An 18048-nucleotide genomic window follows, 5' to 3' on the forward strand; every position below is an offset into this window, starting at 1 on the left:
TTTATGAAGAAGGGGGGGGGGGTCAATAGCCCAGCAGGAAAGAACCAGACAGGGCTCATAACACTGCTTGTGAATAATGCAAAGCAAAGGCAGTATGTTGTTAGCTCATACAGAAAGTTAGCTTGCTGGATTTTTGTCTGACCAATACGTATTTTGCTATATGTTATTGCTTTTGTAAAGGGGTAAAACACTGGGAAATGTGCATGTATTATTATCTTCACAAATTAACCAGCACTAAATAACAAATATGTGCTACAAATAATAGAAACAATGTTGCAAAGTCCACATTTTGTGTAATTGTGTTTCATTCATACATTTAAAAAATTTCCATGGAAATGGATCCACCACCTTAAAGCCTAAAATAATCCACAACACCTCATGTGTTCTGAAATCTCCATCGAATGTGCTCCAACTGTGTTATCCACCACCTTCAAAGGCTCACTCACCACATGGGATGGGCCTCAAATTATAAAGGTCATGTGCACTTTTTACCCTTTATCTCCTGATGCCTCATAGAAGTAAAAAACACCTCAGAATAGTAACACCCAATTACTTTACAACGCATCTGTTCCATCATTCCAACTCCATCTCCTTAAATTCTCTCATTGTGGGAAGGATAGAAACATAAAATACAATCCAATAATGTAATACTGCTTCTTTTAAATAAAAGCTGACAGACAATTTAAGCAGACATTCATACTATGCAGTTGTTTATAACTATGCAGCTTAAGGGCTTGTGCAGTGCAATTCAGTTTTGAATGGCACCCCAATGCACGACAGGGCACCCCAAGGCAACCGCCAGAAGGTGTGCTGAAGTGTGCTTGAAAATAAAATGTAGCACGCACTACATTTTTATACATCGAGGTGTGTTTCTAACCCAGTACATCGTGCTGTGAACTAGCCTTAAGCTGGCCATATACTGTTCAATTCTCCAAATTCGAAGTGTGTGGCTCCTATGGCACTGAGTCGATCTTTCAAATGACTCTTGTCAAAGGAGCTGCTCCAAAAACTTTTTAGCCCTTGGTGTTAAATGAAAAAAGAACCAAGTGTATGGCCTGCTTCAGATTTTGACAGAGATTGTGGAAAGACATTGCAGTAAGTCCTATAGAGCAGCATTTTGTAGCCTTTTTTCAGTCACAGCTCCCTTTAAAAATATGCAGAATCTCGAGGCACCCCAGTATCAAATGTAAAAATAAACATGTAAATGTACCTAATGACATGTGGTTCACCCCAAAATCTATATGGATTTTAAGGGGGACCCCACACAAAAACAAAAAACAGTGTGGAGTTCTCCTCTTCATATCAGAAGCCCCCTTCACTTCTGTTCTCTTCTGAATGCTGGGGAGGTCCTAGATACAGCCCACCCTGGACAAGCACGATGCTTTCCATGGTGCTGGTGGCCGGCTTGCCTGCACCATGGAAATGCATGACACTGTGCAAAAATTAGAAAGCACCCCGTTTAAGAGGGACTGCTATAGAGGACAACGGTGAGATTCACTAGGATAATGTCACATAAAGAAAATAATATAGAGGAATGACAGATAACAAAAAGAATATAAACAATGAGCGACAGAACCAGTACGTCACCTTGAAAACAGTGAAAGACAGATAAAGCTGAGGGTCACCCAGGAAGACGGGTAGCACCTGTCAGACTATTAGGACCCTGTCACACCATCAAGAGTGCGTTCCAATGCGTTCGGCCCCTGGAACGCACTGGAATGCAACCCGGCCGGCTCACTTTGTTTTGGGGCGGGAGGGGGCGTGGCGGTGCATTGCATTCAATAGCTCCGCAGCCACGCCCTTCGCCCGCGGCGTGATTGCCGGCACCCGAACATGTGGCACATTACTGCCTGCGTTCAGCTCCAGTACTATCTGCAAAAAATAGTGCATGCAGCATTTTTTGCAGATCGCACTGGACCGAAACGCAGGCACTAATGTGCCACGCGTTCGGGTGCCAGCGATCGCACCGCGAGAGGGGGGCGTGGCTGCGGTGCCATTGAGTTCAATGCACCGCCATGCCCCCTCCCACCCCAAAACAGAGTGAGCTAGTCGGGTTGCGTTCCAGAGGCCAAACGTACTGGAACACACTCTTGATGGTGTGAGACAGGGCCCTTATTGTTGTCTGTGTCCCCACTGGAGAGATTCCCCCTCTCTGTTTGTCCTGAACACCATTGCCACTAGGACAAAAAGCGATAAATCCAAAATGTTACCAGTGTCACCAGAGCAGAGATATTGAATAAATTCTTCAATGGGGACACCTCTTCCGGTGACAACTGTCTAAGAGAGGAAATGCTCTCCAGGACAGTAAGTGGGGGAAAATCTCCCCAACTACATGCAGACAGCAAAATAATAAGAACCTGACAAAGGTTCTAACCCTATTCTAGTTTGTTGGAAAAGGTCTACAAGGATCTGCTGTACAGGCACAGCCAGGTAAGAGAGGATTTGCGGTGAGGAATGTAAACAATCTCCGTAGGACACTGGTGTCGGCTCCAGGAAGGGGAGGGTGGTATCTGTTGATTCAGGGGAATGAAGCAAAACGCATAATTTCAATTTGTTTTAAAGTACACTTTGTATCTAGGGTACCATTAAAATTTAGTTTTCCTTCCTGATTCCTCTCTCCCCTAGGCTTCCTCTTTTCTGTGAGACAGGTCCACTTCTCTTCTGCACTCTGTCAGTCGCACTCTCATGTCGCTGCAGACCAGATCCTATGTGAGGGTGCTGAGGACACACCCACAACCTGGAGCGTCAGAGAAAAGAGGAGAGCACCAGCTTCCAGAGGAGCAAGGGATAAGGTGAATAAAAATGCTTTTTATTTGTACCCGAGGTTAAAAAAAATGAGCATTTAAAAGTGACACTAAACTCAGGAGTTAAATCTTAAAAATACATTCAAGTACCTTAACTATTAACAAAAATGTATCTTTTTTGTGTATCACTCGGCTGTAGATCCTCAAATCATCTCTGATCTCTCTCATACGGACACTGTCCTTCTGGACAATCTCAACTAAACAGAGATTGAAAGTCCATCACAGGAGCGAGCTTGGAGCGGTGGCTACCTTACAACACACAGGGATCATGGGAAACAAAAGTAGCCCCCCTCCAGAAGGAAGGACACTGTCAGCACCAATTCAGAGATGATTTGAGGATCTACAGCCAAGTGATACACAAATAAGATACAATTGTGTTCATAGTTAGGGTACCTGAACGTGTTTTTAACATTTACCTCCTGAGTTTAGTGTCACTTTAACCCTTGCTGTGCAGGGGCAACCCCGCTGCAAGGATAGTTTTAAAACTTCCCTTCAAAGCTGGCTCCACACATTACCATCTGATTGTGCAGTCACCTTCAGAGCCACCACAACTATGTCGCCTACCTGACTGCATATAAATAGATTGTACTGTGGAGGTAGAACACACCCTGTACAGTTTTGGTGAATATAAATTGCAGTGACAGCAGCACAGCAGAGAAGAGCACGTGACTCCGGGGATGACAGGCGACACAAGTGACCTCTACAATACAAACGCAGCACGCAGTCTGGCCAGTAACCCCCTGTAGATGCTAGTGAAGCAGAGACTAATAGCAGTAGCCATCGACTACCAGAATTATCGTGACACCCCATACACACCTTCTGTATGACAACACTTTCTGTATGGCTGAGGGAAGGCGCTGTGACGTCACGTGTCCTGTCAGCGGCCACTTCCTATTTAGTTCCCCGCCGCGCCGGAAGTGAGTAGGGGCATCCTGCGCTGTGCTGAAACTGAGAGGCGGGGAGAGCGAGACACATACCGGCAACATGCTGATTAAAGTGAAGGTGAGTCCCCGGTACCGGGGTGAGCGGTGCTCGGAGCCATAGTAGGGCAAGGAGTATGTCGGGGGATTATGGGAGCTCGCTTTTTTCCTGATACCTTCCGCTCATCATACATCATTGTATACCAGGGAGACGCTTAACGGGTTAATGCACCTTCATTGTTTGTTGTCTGGGCAGTCTAGAAAGAGGCCCTGTCACCCCTACGCTACTTTTACATAAGACAATAGAGGCAGTCAGTCAGTGAGTATCATCCGGCCCTGTATAGAGTCTGCAAGCTAGAAATCCTGAAAGGAGTCCTAAAGGGTGTAGCAGTATGGCAGCTGCCATTGCTGGCCTTGTTTTTGACGGCTTATTTACATTTGTGTACACCATGGCACATGTAAATGTATGTTTTAATTAAAGCAGACCATTGAAATCCATTTCAGAAATTTTTTTGTGGTGTATTGCAGTGCATGTGTGTTGCCTTAGTGCAATGGGATGTTATTCAAAATGGCAGTGCAGTGTGTCAATGTATGTAATGTGCATTGCAGTAACACATGTTAATGTATGTGTTCCCACAATGTATAGGTGTAGTGGCTTGAGTAGGTTTGCATATCAGCGATCTGGGGCCACTTGTCCTGGGACTAGGCAATCGTGGGTGATTGCATGAGTGGTATTGCAGTGGCAAACCGTGCGGTATGTCTGGTGCGACTGGGGTGTCATCAGACTATAATGGCAATGCCAGCACGATCGGTGATGGTGTGTGATTCTGTGACTGTGTGGTCATCTGTGTGGTTTCATGCATGATTGCTGTGTGGTTATGGATCGCCCAGGTGTGACTCTGGCCTCAAGGTTCAGGCTCCAGGCATCACCTATAACAAGCATACAGGACAGGTAGTCAGACTTTGATATCACTGGCTACTTGCTTGGTCCAAGTCAGTGTAGAGATAGGCCACCAGCACTCTGTTAATGTGCAATTAGCAGTTGCTTTATTGAAGAATTCATCACATGGGCTAGAATGCCAACATTTTTGGGCTGCACAGGGTCCCTTTATCAGGATGACACTGTTACCCTGATATAGGGACCCTGGTGCTGGTGACCTATCTCTACACTGCTGAGTAATTGCATGGTGCTATCTGTAGTGTCACTTTGAGCACCCAATCGATTACTTTCAGTCAGAGAGCTGTAAGGTGTGCAGCTAGCCTCTGTATTACTTCATAGCCCAGGTCAGTGACCTGATGGAGTCAGAGTGGCATCGCAAGGGGGGTGTAGCCTGCAGCCGGTGACACCGTCAGAGGGGGGTAACACTTTGTTAAAACATTGTTAAAATCTACTGTTTAATACGATTTGCTAACGACTTTTCTTTTTTTTTTTAAATTGCAGACACTGACTGGGAAAGAGATCGAAATTGATATTGAGCCAACTGACAAGGTATGTTTTGGGTTTACACTAATGAATTTTATTTTACAAGCAAAAGATAAATAAATGTAAAAATTAGTATTTTTCCTGCAGCGTGTAGTCGCACCTCTTTTTAGCATACATGCATGTCCATTGCAATTAGCAGAGTACTGTCTTGTATTAAAAAAGGAAATGTACTGTAGAGACAAATTTGAATTCATTTTGCCACTTTATAGATCGCTGGTTCGGCCTCATCTGGAGTATGCGGCTCAATTTTGGTCACCAATCCATAGAAAGGATGTCCTGGAGCTGTAGAGAGTCCAGAGAAGGGCAACTAAACTAATTAAGGGGTTGGAGGATCAAAGCTATGAGACAAGGTTGCTTTAAATTTGTTCATGCTGGAAGTGAGGAGATTAAGAGGGGACATGATTTCGATGTATAAAATGTTTAGTGGTGATGGCAACATCGGCAATAAATGTTTTACTGTAAACTCCCTAACAAAGATTAGAGGCCACCACCTAAAACTGGTGGAGAAAAGATTTAACCACAAAAGGTGCAGGGGATTCTTTTCAGTTAGGGCGGTTACATTTTGGAACTCTCTGCCACAAGCAGTGCTATCTGCTGAGAGTATTGAATCATTCAAAAATCAATTAGATGCCGTCCTCATTCCTACATACACACAAAGGTTGAACTTGATGGACCTGTGTCTTTATTCAACCTCAAATACTGTAGAAGGGGTGTGGACATTTTTTTAAAAACTACTTGTCCAGTGACTAAAGCGGGGGCACAATCTACTTGTCATGATGCAAAAATAATTTTAGCCAAAACCGCATTTTAAGCTAGCCATGAAGTGCTTCTCAACGAGTGCTAGCAATTTGCAAGCGAAATTCAAATTCCATAGCGCAAGGCTGCTCAGAATGGCAGCAGGGGTTACAGATAATACAAATTTATGGAGCCTGCCCTCCAATACAGAAGATTGAGCACAGCATTGTGCACGATCTATGTGCAGCCCAACAGCTGAGGCAGGAAATGCTGTGAGTACAGCGCTCCTGTGTTGCTTATCACACAGCGCAGATCGGGGAACGGATATTCTCCAGTCTGCTCCTCGCTCTACAGCCTGAAGCCATTTGCTGGGGACCCTGAACACACACACACACACACACACACACACGTTATCTGGCTGTACATCACTTGTAGATAACTTGTGCAAAACGAGCACCGTCTCCCCTGCTCTACATCTAGCCCTGCTTGCCCTCAGCCGGGCTAAATGTAGTTTTTAAAAAAACCTGCCTGGCGCACTGGAACTGCATGTCCTAGGCGTCAGGTGGTAGGAATTCTGCACCCCTGATGGAAGGAAATATGTTTCGATTTTAGTGGGGAGCGCAAACGGGGACGTGTAAATGCAGCCTAGAGGACTGTTATGAAAAACATTGTCGCTCCCATCCTCTGGAACTCTTTACCCCAACCTGTCTATCTCCCACTCTGACTGCCTTTAGGCATTCCCTAAAGACTCATCTCTTCAGGGAAGCCTTTGCCACCTCAACCTAACCACTGAACTATCACATTCTCAAACAATTCATCCCCACACAGCTACCTCCTCATGTATCACTTGCCCCTCCCTTTTAGATTGTATGCCCTCAGGGGCAGGGCCCTCCTTACCATCTTGTCTTGAATTGTATTGTGATTGTAATGTCTTCCTTATATTGTAAAGCGCTGTGCAAACTGTTGGTGCTATATAAATCCTATATTATATCTGGTTAATACATACCTGTAATTATAAAATGAATCCATAAACTAAATACTTTATTTCAGACATCTTCCTATTTTTCTGCACGTTTACAAACAGATTAAGTGGTCCAGCAAACATAATAGTGGGGCAAAATGTAACACTCTGAGGTGCCCACAGATATCACCTTTTTGATTATTGATGGTTTTGATTCACTTTAAAGCTAAACTCTAGGCAGAAATGAGACCCAAATAATGTAGCTCTGCATTTTTCTTTTTTAAGCCTGCAGAGGGTGTGCAGAAAATATGGTTAATCTCCTGAAGAGATGGGGCCCTTTCCCTGACCCCTTGGGGTGCAAGACTCCTGATGGGGACAGAGCACGCTCCGCATTTATTAAAACTAAAGTTTAATCTGATTTATATTTTGCCTTCTCTCAACCCCAATACAATGCAGGCAGATCATGGCTGGTGGGAGGGACCAGCAGGGTGGTGTAAATAGCTTTCAATGTGCCCTGCCACAGAACTATTCTCCAAAGCACCCAGTCCTGATGCAAGCACTTTTCTGGTATCTGGGATGAGTTATACAAATATCAAAATGCCTTGATGGGTGAATGCCAATCTGGAGCAGTGGGTGTGCATGGTAGGATGTATTTGCATGCAGACTGTCCTAGGTAATACCCACATGTGATGCTGAGCCTCTGTGATTTTGGAGCAACTAACATCCAATGATGGAACCCACCTCATTTTTTGGCTGGAATTCAATCTGACTTGCTGCTTCTAGTATAAATTGTGATACCAGTGAAATCAGAGTAAGCAATTTTAGTACAGGAGAGGAATATGTATAACTGTAAAATTAAGGCTGAAGTGCAGCTTTATTACATCAATACTTCTTTTTTCGTTCTTTAAATGCAAGCAGAACAAGTACCTAACATTAAATTGTGTAGCCACCCTGCCCTAAGTTGGAGTGTATAAAAAGTTAACTGGCAGTAACTTGACACCCATCTGTTTACATTGGTCCACTATTGCTGAGGACCAGTGTGGATGAAATATGTGCCCACCCTGCTTCTGGGATCCCTTGCATCCCCTTGGGGGTTCTACAATTGGTATCGGCCTTGGGCAGCCCACTATACAACAGAGGAACGACACAAGGAGCCAGTCAGTTGTGCTACTTTGCTCATGTGCTAAAGAGGAGTATGGTGATAGAATCTAGAGAGCAGATTGACAAAAGGATCAACTCATCAGTTGGTTGCTTCTTCACTGTCCAGTCACAGACCAGGGAGATACATGACCTTTTTACATTCTACTGAACTGCAGCAAAGAAAAATAAGGTCTCTAGGCCTGCTAGATAAAGAAAATCTCAGAATTGGATGAACAGAAATACACATTGTTTGCAGGTAACAGTGTGACTCCCATATATGTATTTGGATGTTTGCCTGGAGGTCTGCTTTAACAGAAAAAAAAGAAGTGCCTGATCTATCAAGAATGCTACTTCTGCAATAAATATGAAACATAAGACATAGGTTTGCTACAAATGATATGGGGGGGAAGTCTAAATGGGTACCAAATCCAGTTATGTGATGCACAAGCCTCATAATCTGAATTTTCTTTCCCATGGTCATCTTCCAGGATGTCATCCATATGCAAGTAGCAGTCCTGGAAAACCTGTATCTTCCAGGATGGCTACTCGAATATGGATGCTGTCCGGGAAGATTCCTGTAAATACTATTGCGGGTAAATCTACCCATGGTTTAATCCTCCCTGACTGAGCCAAATCCTCCATTTGTGTTGCACATGCTCCCCGTCCTAGACACTGCAGCTCACAGTAGGAGAGTTTCAGCAACAGAGGTAATGGTGTCAATCCAGAAAGTAGTGGGCAGGACTAGGTATGATCAGGTGCTGGTTGACAAGCTACGAACTGGTAAATTGGCAATGATAATATTGATAGCCACACCCCCTGTAACATCTTCTCATCCCCCTGTAGTGCAAGTACATGAGTGGTAGCTCTGCATTCTGGAGCAGTGCAACATTGTTGCCACATCACACAAAGCTGCATTCGGTGGACTTCCCTGGCAGGATCAACATATATTTGTGGGACCTTGTAGGGGACTAAGAGAACCATAAAAACAGATGCTGTAGCACATATTTGAGATGATGTAGGAGACCACAGTTCTGCTTTAAAGATTAAAAGCACTGAAAACAATCAAACCAATGACTCTTCCCTAACTCAGTCATAGCTGGATACTTTCCATGTTTATTTGATTTGTCATTGTTGAGAGAGAACTCGCACTTGGACTAATGTTTCTGTCCTTTTTAAGGTGGAGAGGATTAAGGAGCGAGTGGAGGAAAAGGAGGGAATTCCTCCACAACAGCAAAGGCTGATCTATAGTGGAAAACAAATGTAAGTTCTGTAATTGTAATACTTTGGCTTTACAAGGAGATATCCACGTAAATGTAAATGACAGTTTTATTGAAATATATGCATTGCAAGTTTTTTTAACTTTTTTTTTTTTTTCTTTTCCCCCCCCATCTGTTTTTAAAGAAATCTACTCTATTTTAACCATCTGAGCATTCTCCTTAAACTTTTTAAGATGGCCATAGATAGCCCTGAATTGGCCAACATTTGAGCTGTGGATAACCCACCATGCATTATCCAGCACTACACAAGTCACCTGAATTGTCTGCTAAACTGGGTAGAAAAGTATTGGGCGAGTGTATCCTACTGCTACCTGACTACAGTACTGCCTTCCACACTGTTAGCGTGGATGGGGGAGTTGTTTGACCTGTGGGCTATGGCCAAAATTCAAGCCGGCTATGGTTAGTACTAGAACATCTCCTCAAAAATTAAACTGTTGTAGTGTTGTGTAACTTAGTGCAGACTCCTAAAGGGCTCCGGTCGAATTTCGGCCGATTTTTAATGTACTGGCCGAAATTTGCACAGTGCCTTTCAATGCAGCCGGCATTCCTCGATCAGCTGATCGAAGGAGCCGGCTGGAAAATCTAGAATCTATCAGAGCCGACAGTCAATGAGCTGCCCACTCTGGTTGGGTATTTGCACCTGTCAGAATACAATGTAAACAGTGGGTACTTCGATCGACACGCTGTGTGTGTTGATGGAGGAATCGGGTACATTTTTCGGGCTGAACGAAAAAAAATTGATAGATGTATGGCCAGCCTAAGAGAAGCACAGAGTCACTTCAGAAGCAGGAAATAATATTTGAGGGAATTTTACACCTACAATGTTCAACCCCAATTCCAAAAGAAGTTGAGCCGCTGTATAAAATCTACATGACAGAATGCAATGATTTGCAAATCTCCTAAACCCATATTTTATTCACAATGGAAAACATATCAAATGTTTAAAAATAAAACTGAGAAAATTTACAATTTTAAGAAGAAAAAAAATAAGATAATTTGAAATTGATGGCAGTAACATGTCTCAAAAAAGTTGGGGCAGGGCCATATTTACCACTGTGTAGCATCATTTCTTCTTTTAACACACTCTATGTAAACGTCTGGGGAAATGAGGAGACCAGTTGCTGGAGTTTTGGGAGAGGAATGTTGTCCCATTCTTGCCTGATATAGGATTCTCGCTCAACAGTTCTGGGTTTTCTTTGTCGTTTTCTTTGTCGTATTTTTTGTTTAAAGGTGCACCAAATATTTTCAACTGGTGAAAGGTTTGGACTGCAGGCAGGCCAGTTAAGTACCCGGACTCTTCTACTACGAAGCCATGCTGTTGTCATAGATGCAGTATGCGGTTTAGCATTGTCCTGCTGAAATATGCAAGGCTTTTCCTGAAAAAGACATCGTCCGCATGGGAGCATTTGCTGCTCTAAAACCTGGATATATCTTTCAGGATTGATGGTGCCTTTCCAGATGTGCAAGCTGCCCATTCCATACGTACCAAAGCACCCCCATACCATCAGAGATGCAGGCTTTTGAACGGAGTGCTGATAAGCTGAAAGGTCCCTCTCCTCTTTAGTCCAGAGGACGTGAAGCCCATGGTTGCCAAAAGGAATGTCAAATTTCAATTTGTGTGAGCACAGAACAGTTTTCCACTTTGCAACAGACCATTTTAAATGGGTTTTGGCCCAGAGAAGATGGCGGCGTTTCTGGATCATGTTCACATATGGCTTCTTCTTTGCATGATGGAGCATTAACTTGCATGTTTGGATGGCACGGTGACCTGTATTCAGACATGGTGATTTTTGGCAGTATTCCTGAGCCCATGCCATCACAGATTAATTCCTGCATTTAATGCAGTGCCGTCAGAGGGCCTGAAGATCACGGGCATCCAATATTGCGTTTCTCCCACAGAGATTTCCCCAGATTCTCATAATCTTTTGCTGTTATGTACTGTAGATGATGATGATGATGATATATTTTAAGTCTTTGCATTTTTATGTTGAGGAACATTATTCTGAAATTGTTAACTTTTTAGATGCAGGTTTTCAAAGATTGGTGAACCTCCGCCTATCTTTACTTCTGAGAAACACTGACTCTCTAAGATGCTCTTTTTTATTTTATTTTTTATACCCAATTATGTTACTGACCTTTTGGCAATTAACCTAATTAGTTGCAAAATGTTCTTGCAGCTCTTCCTTGTTAATACCACTTACAATGCAGCTTTTTGTTGCCCTGTCCCAACTTTTTTGGACTTGTTGCTGTAATAAATTTCAAAGTTGCCTTTTTATTGAATAAAAAAAAATTATTACTTTTTTGTGAACAAAACAAGAGAACCAACAACAGTAATTAAACGTCTTAATACATAGAGATTTAAAAAAAAAAGGATTGTCTGTCATCTGTCCACAGGTCTTAAAGGAGAACTATGAGGTGAGTGCTTTTCACTCACCTCCATAGTTCTAGCTGACCTGTGACAATGAGACTGTCACAGGTCGGCTCAGTAGATCGGGAGGTGAGCGAACACATACAGGCGTTTGCTCACCTAAGTGCAAGTACATGAGTGGTAGCTCTGCATTCTGGAGCAGTGCAACATTGTTGCCACATCACACAAAGCTGCATTCGGTGGACTTCCCTGGCAGGATCAACATATATTTGTGGGACCTTGTAGGGGACTAAGAGAACCATAAAAACAGATGCTGTAGCACATATTTGAGATGATGTAGGAGACCACAGTTCTGCTTTAAAGATTAAAAGCACTGAAAACAATCAAACCAATGACTCTTCCCTAACTCAGTCATAGCTGGATACTTTCCATGTTTATTTGATTTGTCATTGTTGAGAGAGAACTCGCACTTGGACTAATGTTTCTGTCCTTTTTAAGGTGGAGAGGATTAAGGAGCGAGTGGAGGAAAAGGAGGGAATTCCTCCACAACAGCAAAGGCTGATCTATAGTGGAAAACAAATGTAAGTTCTGTAATTGTAATACTTTGGCTTTACAAGGAGATATCCACGTAAATGTAAATGACAGTTTTATTGAAATATATGCATTGCAAGTTTTTTTAACTTTTTTTTTTTTTTCTTTTCCCCCCCCATCTGTTTTTAAAGAAATCTACTCTATTTTAACCATCTGAGCATTCTCCTTAAACTTTTTAAGATGGCCATAGATAGCCCTGAATTGGCCAACATTTGAGCTGTGGATAACCCACCATGCATTATCCAGCACTACACAAGTCACCTGAATTGTCTGCTAAACTGGGTAGAAAAGTATTGGGCGAGTGTATCCTACTGCTACCTGACTACAGTACTGCCTTCCACACTGTTAGCGTGGATGGGGGAGTTGTTTGACCTGTGGGCTATGGCCAAAATTCAAGCCGGCTATGGTTAGTACTAGAACATCTCCTCAAAAATTAAACTGTTGTAGTGTTGTGTAACTTAGTGCAGACTCCTAAAGGGCTCCGGTCGAATTTCGGCCGATTTTTAATGTACTGGCCGAAATTTGCACAGTGCCTTTCAATGCAGCCGGCATTCCTCGATCAGCTGATCGAAGGAGCCGGCTGGAAAATCTAGAATCTATCAGAGCCGACAGTCAATGAGCTGCCCACTCTGGTTGGGTATTTGCACCTGTCAGAATACAATGTAAACAGTGGGTACTTCGATCGACACGCTGTGTGTGTTGATGGAGGAATCGGGTACATTTTTCGGGCTGAACGAAAAAAAATTGATAGATGTATGGCCAGCCTAAGAGAAGCACAGAGTCACTTCAGAAGCAGGAAATAATATTTGAGGGAATTTTACACCTACAATGTTCAACCCCAATTCCAAAAGAAGTTGAGCCGCTGTATAAAATCTACATGACAGAATGCAATGATTTGCAAATCTCCTAAACCCATATTTTATTCACAATGGAAAACATATCAAATGTTTAAAAATAAAACTGAGAAAATTTACAATTTTAAGAAGAAAAAAAATAAGATAATTTGAAATTGATGGCAGTAACATGTCTCAAAAAAGTTGGGGCAGGGCCATATTTACCACTGTGTAGCATCATTTCTTCTTTTAACACACTCTATGTAAACGTCTGGGGAAATGAGGAGACCAGTTGCTGGAGTTTTGGGAGAGGAATGTTGTCCCATTCTTGCCTGATATAGGATTCTCGCTCAACAGTTCTGGGTTTTCTTTGTCGTTTTCTTTGTCGTATTTTTTGTTTAAAGGTGCACCAAATATTTTCAACTGGTGAAAGGTTTGGACTGCAGGCAGGCCAGTTAAGTACCCGGACTCTTCTACTACGAAGCCATGCTGTTGTCATAGATGCAGTATGCGGTTTAGCATTGTCCTGCTGAAATATGCAAGGCTTTTCCTGAAAAAGACATCGTCCGCATGGGAGCATTTGCTGCTCTAAAACCTGGATATATCTTTCAGGATTGATGGTGCCTTTCCAGATGTGCAAGCTGCCCATTCCATACGTACCAAAGCACCCCCATACCATCAGAGATGCAGGCTTTTGAACGGAGTGCTGATAAGCTGAAAGGTCCCTCTCCTCTTTAGTCCAGAGGACGTGAAGCCCATGGTTGCCAAAAGGAATGTCAAATTTCAATTTGTGTGAGCACAGAACAGTTTTCCACTTTGCAACAGACCATTTTAAATGGGTTTTGGCCCAGAGAAGATGGCGGCGTTTCTGGATCATGTTCACATATGGCTTCTTCTTTGCATGATGGAGCATTAACTTGCATGTTTGGATGGCACGGTGACCTGTATTCAGACATGGTGATTTTTGGCAGTATTCCTGAGCCCATGCCATCACAGATTAATTCCTGCATTTAATGCAGTGCCGTCAGAGGGCCTGAAGATCACGGGCATCCAATATTGCGTTTCTCCCACAGAGATTTCCCCAGATTCTCATAATCTTTTGCTGTTATGTACTGTAGATGATGATGATGATGATATATTTTAAGTCTTTGCATTTTTATGTTGAGGAACATTATTCTGAAATTGTTAACTTTTTAGATGCAGGTTTTCAAAGATTGGTGAACCTCCGCCTATCTTTACTTCTGAGAAACACTGACTCTCTAAGATGCTCTTTTTTATTTTATTTTTTATACCCAATTATGTTACTGACCTTTTGGCAATTAACCTAATTAGTTGCAAAATGTTCTTGCAGCTCTTCCTTGTTAATACCACTTACAATGCAGCTTTTTGTTGCCCTGTCCCAACTTTTTTGGACTTGTTGCTGTAATAAATTTCAAAGTTGCCTTTTTATTGAATAAAAAAAAATTATTACTTTTTTGTGAACAAAACAAGAGAACCAACAACAGTAATTAAACGTCTTAATACATAGAGATTTAAAAAAAAAAGGATTGTCTGTCATCTGTCCACAGGTCTTAAAGGAGAACTATGAGGTGAGTGCTTTTCACTCACCTCCATAGTTCTAGCTGACCTGTGACAATGAGACTGTCACAGGTCGGCTCAGTAGATCGGGAGGTGAGCGAACACATACAGGCGTTTGCTCACCTCTCGATCCTGTCACAGCCCTCTGCCGTGACAGGGGAGGGGCAGGATTCCCCCCTCCCCGCTCTGATCCGCCAGCGCTGACTAGCGGCTCGGGGGGGGGGGGGGAGAATACCGCGAGCAGTAGCTCGCGGTATACTGTGGCGTCTCAGTGATGGGAGGACGCTAGTTTTGTGTCCTCCCGTTACCCTGAGGAGAACTATGGGGAAAAGCCTTAACCCCATAGTTCTCCTTTTTAATGCCATTATGCAGCAGGTAATTTTAAACATATCAGCGCCCAAAAAGTTGCATATATATATAGGTGTGCGAACCATAGGAAATATGAATCGAAGGAAAACAGAAAAAGGAGACGAAAAATCAGGAGTAAGTAGCAGGAAGTGAGTGAGGGAAGGTAAAGAGAAAATAGGACGATGGCCAAGGGGAACATCTAGAGCAGGGGTGCCCACAAGGTCGATCTACCAGTCGATCGCCATGTCCTCTCCTCCCGCCGCTTCCCTGGATCCCCGCTGCTCTCCCCAGCGGGGATCCGAGAAGAAGTGAAGGAACCGGGGGAGGGCGGAGGACGGAGCCGCTGTCACTAACTAATGCAGAGCAGTGAGGAGAGAGAGAGACGCTCGGCCAGGATCTGACAGCCGGCGCCTCTCTCTCCCCTCACTGCTCGTCCGTTCTGTCACAGCGGCTCGTCGTATCCCCCTCTGCCCAGGAGAGCAGGGGGATCCAGAGAAGTTGCAGCCCCCCTGTGCGTGGAGGAGCGGCAGAGGATCGGTACATGTCACTAGTATGTACCAATCCTCTGTGTAGGACAAACACTGGAGCGATCGGCTGATCACTCCAGTGTTTGTAAATAACTGGGGACACATAGTACTATGTGTCCCCAGTTATAAATGAATGAACAGGATGTGATTTACATCACCTCCTCTTCATTCATAAGTTTCTCAATGGGGAGAAGCACTCTGTACAGAGGCTCCTCCCCATTCAGAAACAGCTTGATAGTAAAATATTTTCTTAATGAATGGGAAGCCTCTGTGCTTTCCATTCATTTAGAATAGAGGCTGCAGAAAAAAAGATTGAGGACTTTGTGTCCTCAATTTCTTTTTCTATTTTAAAAGGGAAATATCAGGGGGCTTTTTAGACCCCTAATATTTCCCCAAAGCCCCCCCAAGAGTGAAAAAAAAAAATTATGGAAATTTAAAATTAAAAATAAAAAATAGTAAATTTTAAGAAACTTTTGTTTTTTTTTCCTTGCCACAGGCGCAAAAGGAGCTGGCTACGGCTATGCTCCCGTGGTGCTCGTGCGGCTGAATGTGTCAGACGCTGCAGATGGAAAGGTGCAGGACACCCCATGTGCAACGTCGGCCACACGAGCACCACGGGAGGACAGGACGCCGGGACCTGTAATGCACTGGAATGTAAGCAGGCCGACTCCCTGCGTTCCGGTGCGGGAGGGGGTGTGGAGCTGTATTGAAGTCAATGGGATCGCCCGCACTCGGAACGCAGGCACATCCACTGCGATCTGCAAAAATAGTGCTCGCAGCATTTTTGCGGATCGCACTGGACTGGAACACAGGCACTAATGCAGGCGATCGCACTGTGGGCGAGGGGCCTGCCTGCGCAGCCTACGCCCCCTCCCGCCCCTGAATGCAGGTGTTTTTTCGTTGGTAGATCTCAATGAGCTCGTCATTTGAAAAGTAGATCTCCAGACGAAAAATAGTGGGCGCCCCTGATCTAGAGCTTAATAGCTGGCTGGGAGCCTCCAGGATTCAAAGCCCTGGCAAGGACTTATCAATATTATGTGGCAAAAAATTTGGAAGCCCACGGGTCCCAGATTTTATGACATTTTAGACTGTCTACCCTGTGGATTGGCAGTCAGTTTCTCGTTGATCATAACCCAGTGGAATCTATTTTTGATGGCTGAGATGTTCAGTTTATCGGAAAGCCAAGCTCCGGCTATCTCCTTTTTGTGTGGCTGTGAGCACGTGTGGTAACAAAGCAAATTGGTACGTAGAGAGATTATTTGGGCAGACGTTCCACAAAGCTTCACTTGGCGTCCGGACCATCTATGGAAAAGTATACACAGCCGTTCATTCACCTGAGATCAATTACTCTGGGAGATCGGGCAGGTACAAGACACTTGAAAATTATCGCCACGTGCAGAGCAGCCACAAAAACAATAAGGGGCATAGCCCAGATTGGCACGAGCAAGGCGGCTGGGTGCCATGTACCATCGACATATAACTGTCAAGTCTGTCACCGCTGCAGCCGAATTACAAGAGCATGATTTCGTGGTAGCCCAAATCTGTTTCCAGGTATCCTCAACCAATGCATCTTCCAGGTCAGTTGCCCAGCTGTGCATGTAAGTGAAAACAGATTGGACTTGGCTTCAAATAGAGTGGAATAATTGTTTGTAAGAAAAAAAAAACAAGTATTTAGGTTTAGTGGCTTCCCAGTGGTAGTGAAACATTTTTTTTAAGTGCATGCAGGAGGGGTAACGGGAGGGATATATTAAGGGCTTTAGACTTGGACGGATTGACCTTAAGATTGGATAGCGTGCCAAATGAGAAGAGGCTATGGTGATTAGGCAGAGCTACAAGTGGGTAAAGAGTGTGAGGAATGGATCAGCGAACAGACTGACTTTATATGGATGGCCAGCAATTGATATGCCCGTAACATCAGGGATTCAATTGCAAGAGCAAAGAGAAGTGGATAGAGAGGGCAACCCTGACTCATACTCTGCAATATCGGGAAAGAGGGTGAATGGAAACCTGCATAGCAGATAGGAGAGGAATATAAGGCTGAGACCCACGACCGAAAATGAGGTCCAAACCCCCATCTTTGCAGGATATGTAAGAGCTAAGTCCGGGAGAGGGAATCAAAATGCTTTGCTAATATCAACAGATAAAAGCATTAAAGGAATCTGACGTTTCCAAGCTGCTTTGATAAGCAGTACTATTTATATTTTTATTTCTCTCCCCACACTCAAGCTGGATGCGAAAATCCTAGCCAAAAGCTTCACATCTATGTTTAGTTGGGAGATCGGTCAAAAATTGTAGTGAGCTGAATTATCAACGTCAGGGTTAGGTAGCTTAACCACAGTAGCAGACAAGGATTCAGGTCTAAAAAGGTGACCATCTCGGATGGAGTTAAGTGTTTTGCGCAACAGTGGAATCAACCGATCGGAGTAATTTTTGTACTATGTGGCCGTGAACCCATCCAGACCGAGGTCTTTTTTTGGGAGGGG

The 18048-nt window shown here is 43.7% G+C and overlaps 2 protein-coding genes across 2 annotated transcripts in view; one reads left to right on the forward strand and one right to left on the reverse strand.

The window, feature by feature from the left end:
- Nucleotides 1-6954, reverse strand: part of GMPR2 (guanosine monophosphate reductase 2) — a 16213-nt gene extending 9259 nt beyond the window's left edge. The window contains exon 1 of the mRNA XM_018556670.1: nucleotides 6949-6954. The gene's annotated coding sequence lies outside the window, so the exon portion shown is untranslated. The remainder of the gene's footprint in view (nucleotides 1-6948) is intronic.
- The window catches only part of NEDD8 (neural precursor cell expressed, developmentally down-regulated 8), a 15547-nt gene continuing 1154 nt past the window's right edge, over nucleotides 3656-18048 (forward strand). Inside the window, exons 1-3 of the mRNA XM_018556671.1 lie at nucleotides 3656-3806; nucleotides 5166-5213; nucleotides 9221-9303. Coding sequence (XP_018412173.1) covers nucleotides 3789-3806; nucleotides 5166-5213; nucleotides 9221-9303 — 149 coding nt within the window. The 5' untranslated portion in view covers nucleotides 3656-3788. The remainder of the gene's footprint in view (nucleotides 3807-5165; nucleotides 5214-9220; nucleotides 9304-18048) is intronic.

The sequence above is a fragment of the Nanorana parkeri genome, unplaced genomic scaffold (assembly GCF_000935625.1).
Source record: "Nanorana parkeri isolate BGI_ZX_2015 unplaced genomic scaffold, ASM93562v1 scaffold246, whole genome shotgun sequence".
NCBI classification, from domain to species: domain Eukaryota; kingdom Metazoa; phylum Chordata; class Amphibia; order Anura; family Dicroglossidae; genus Nanorana; species Nanorana parkeri.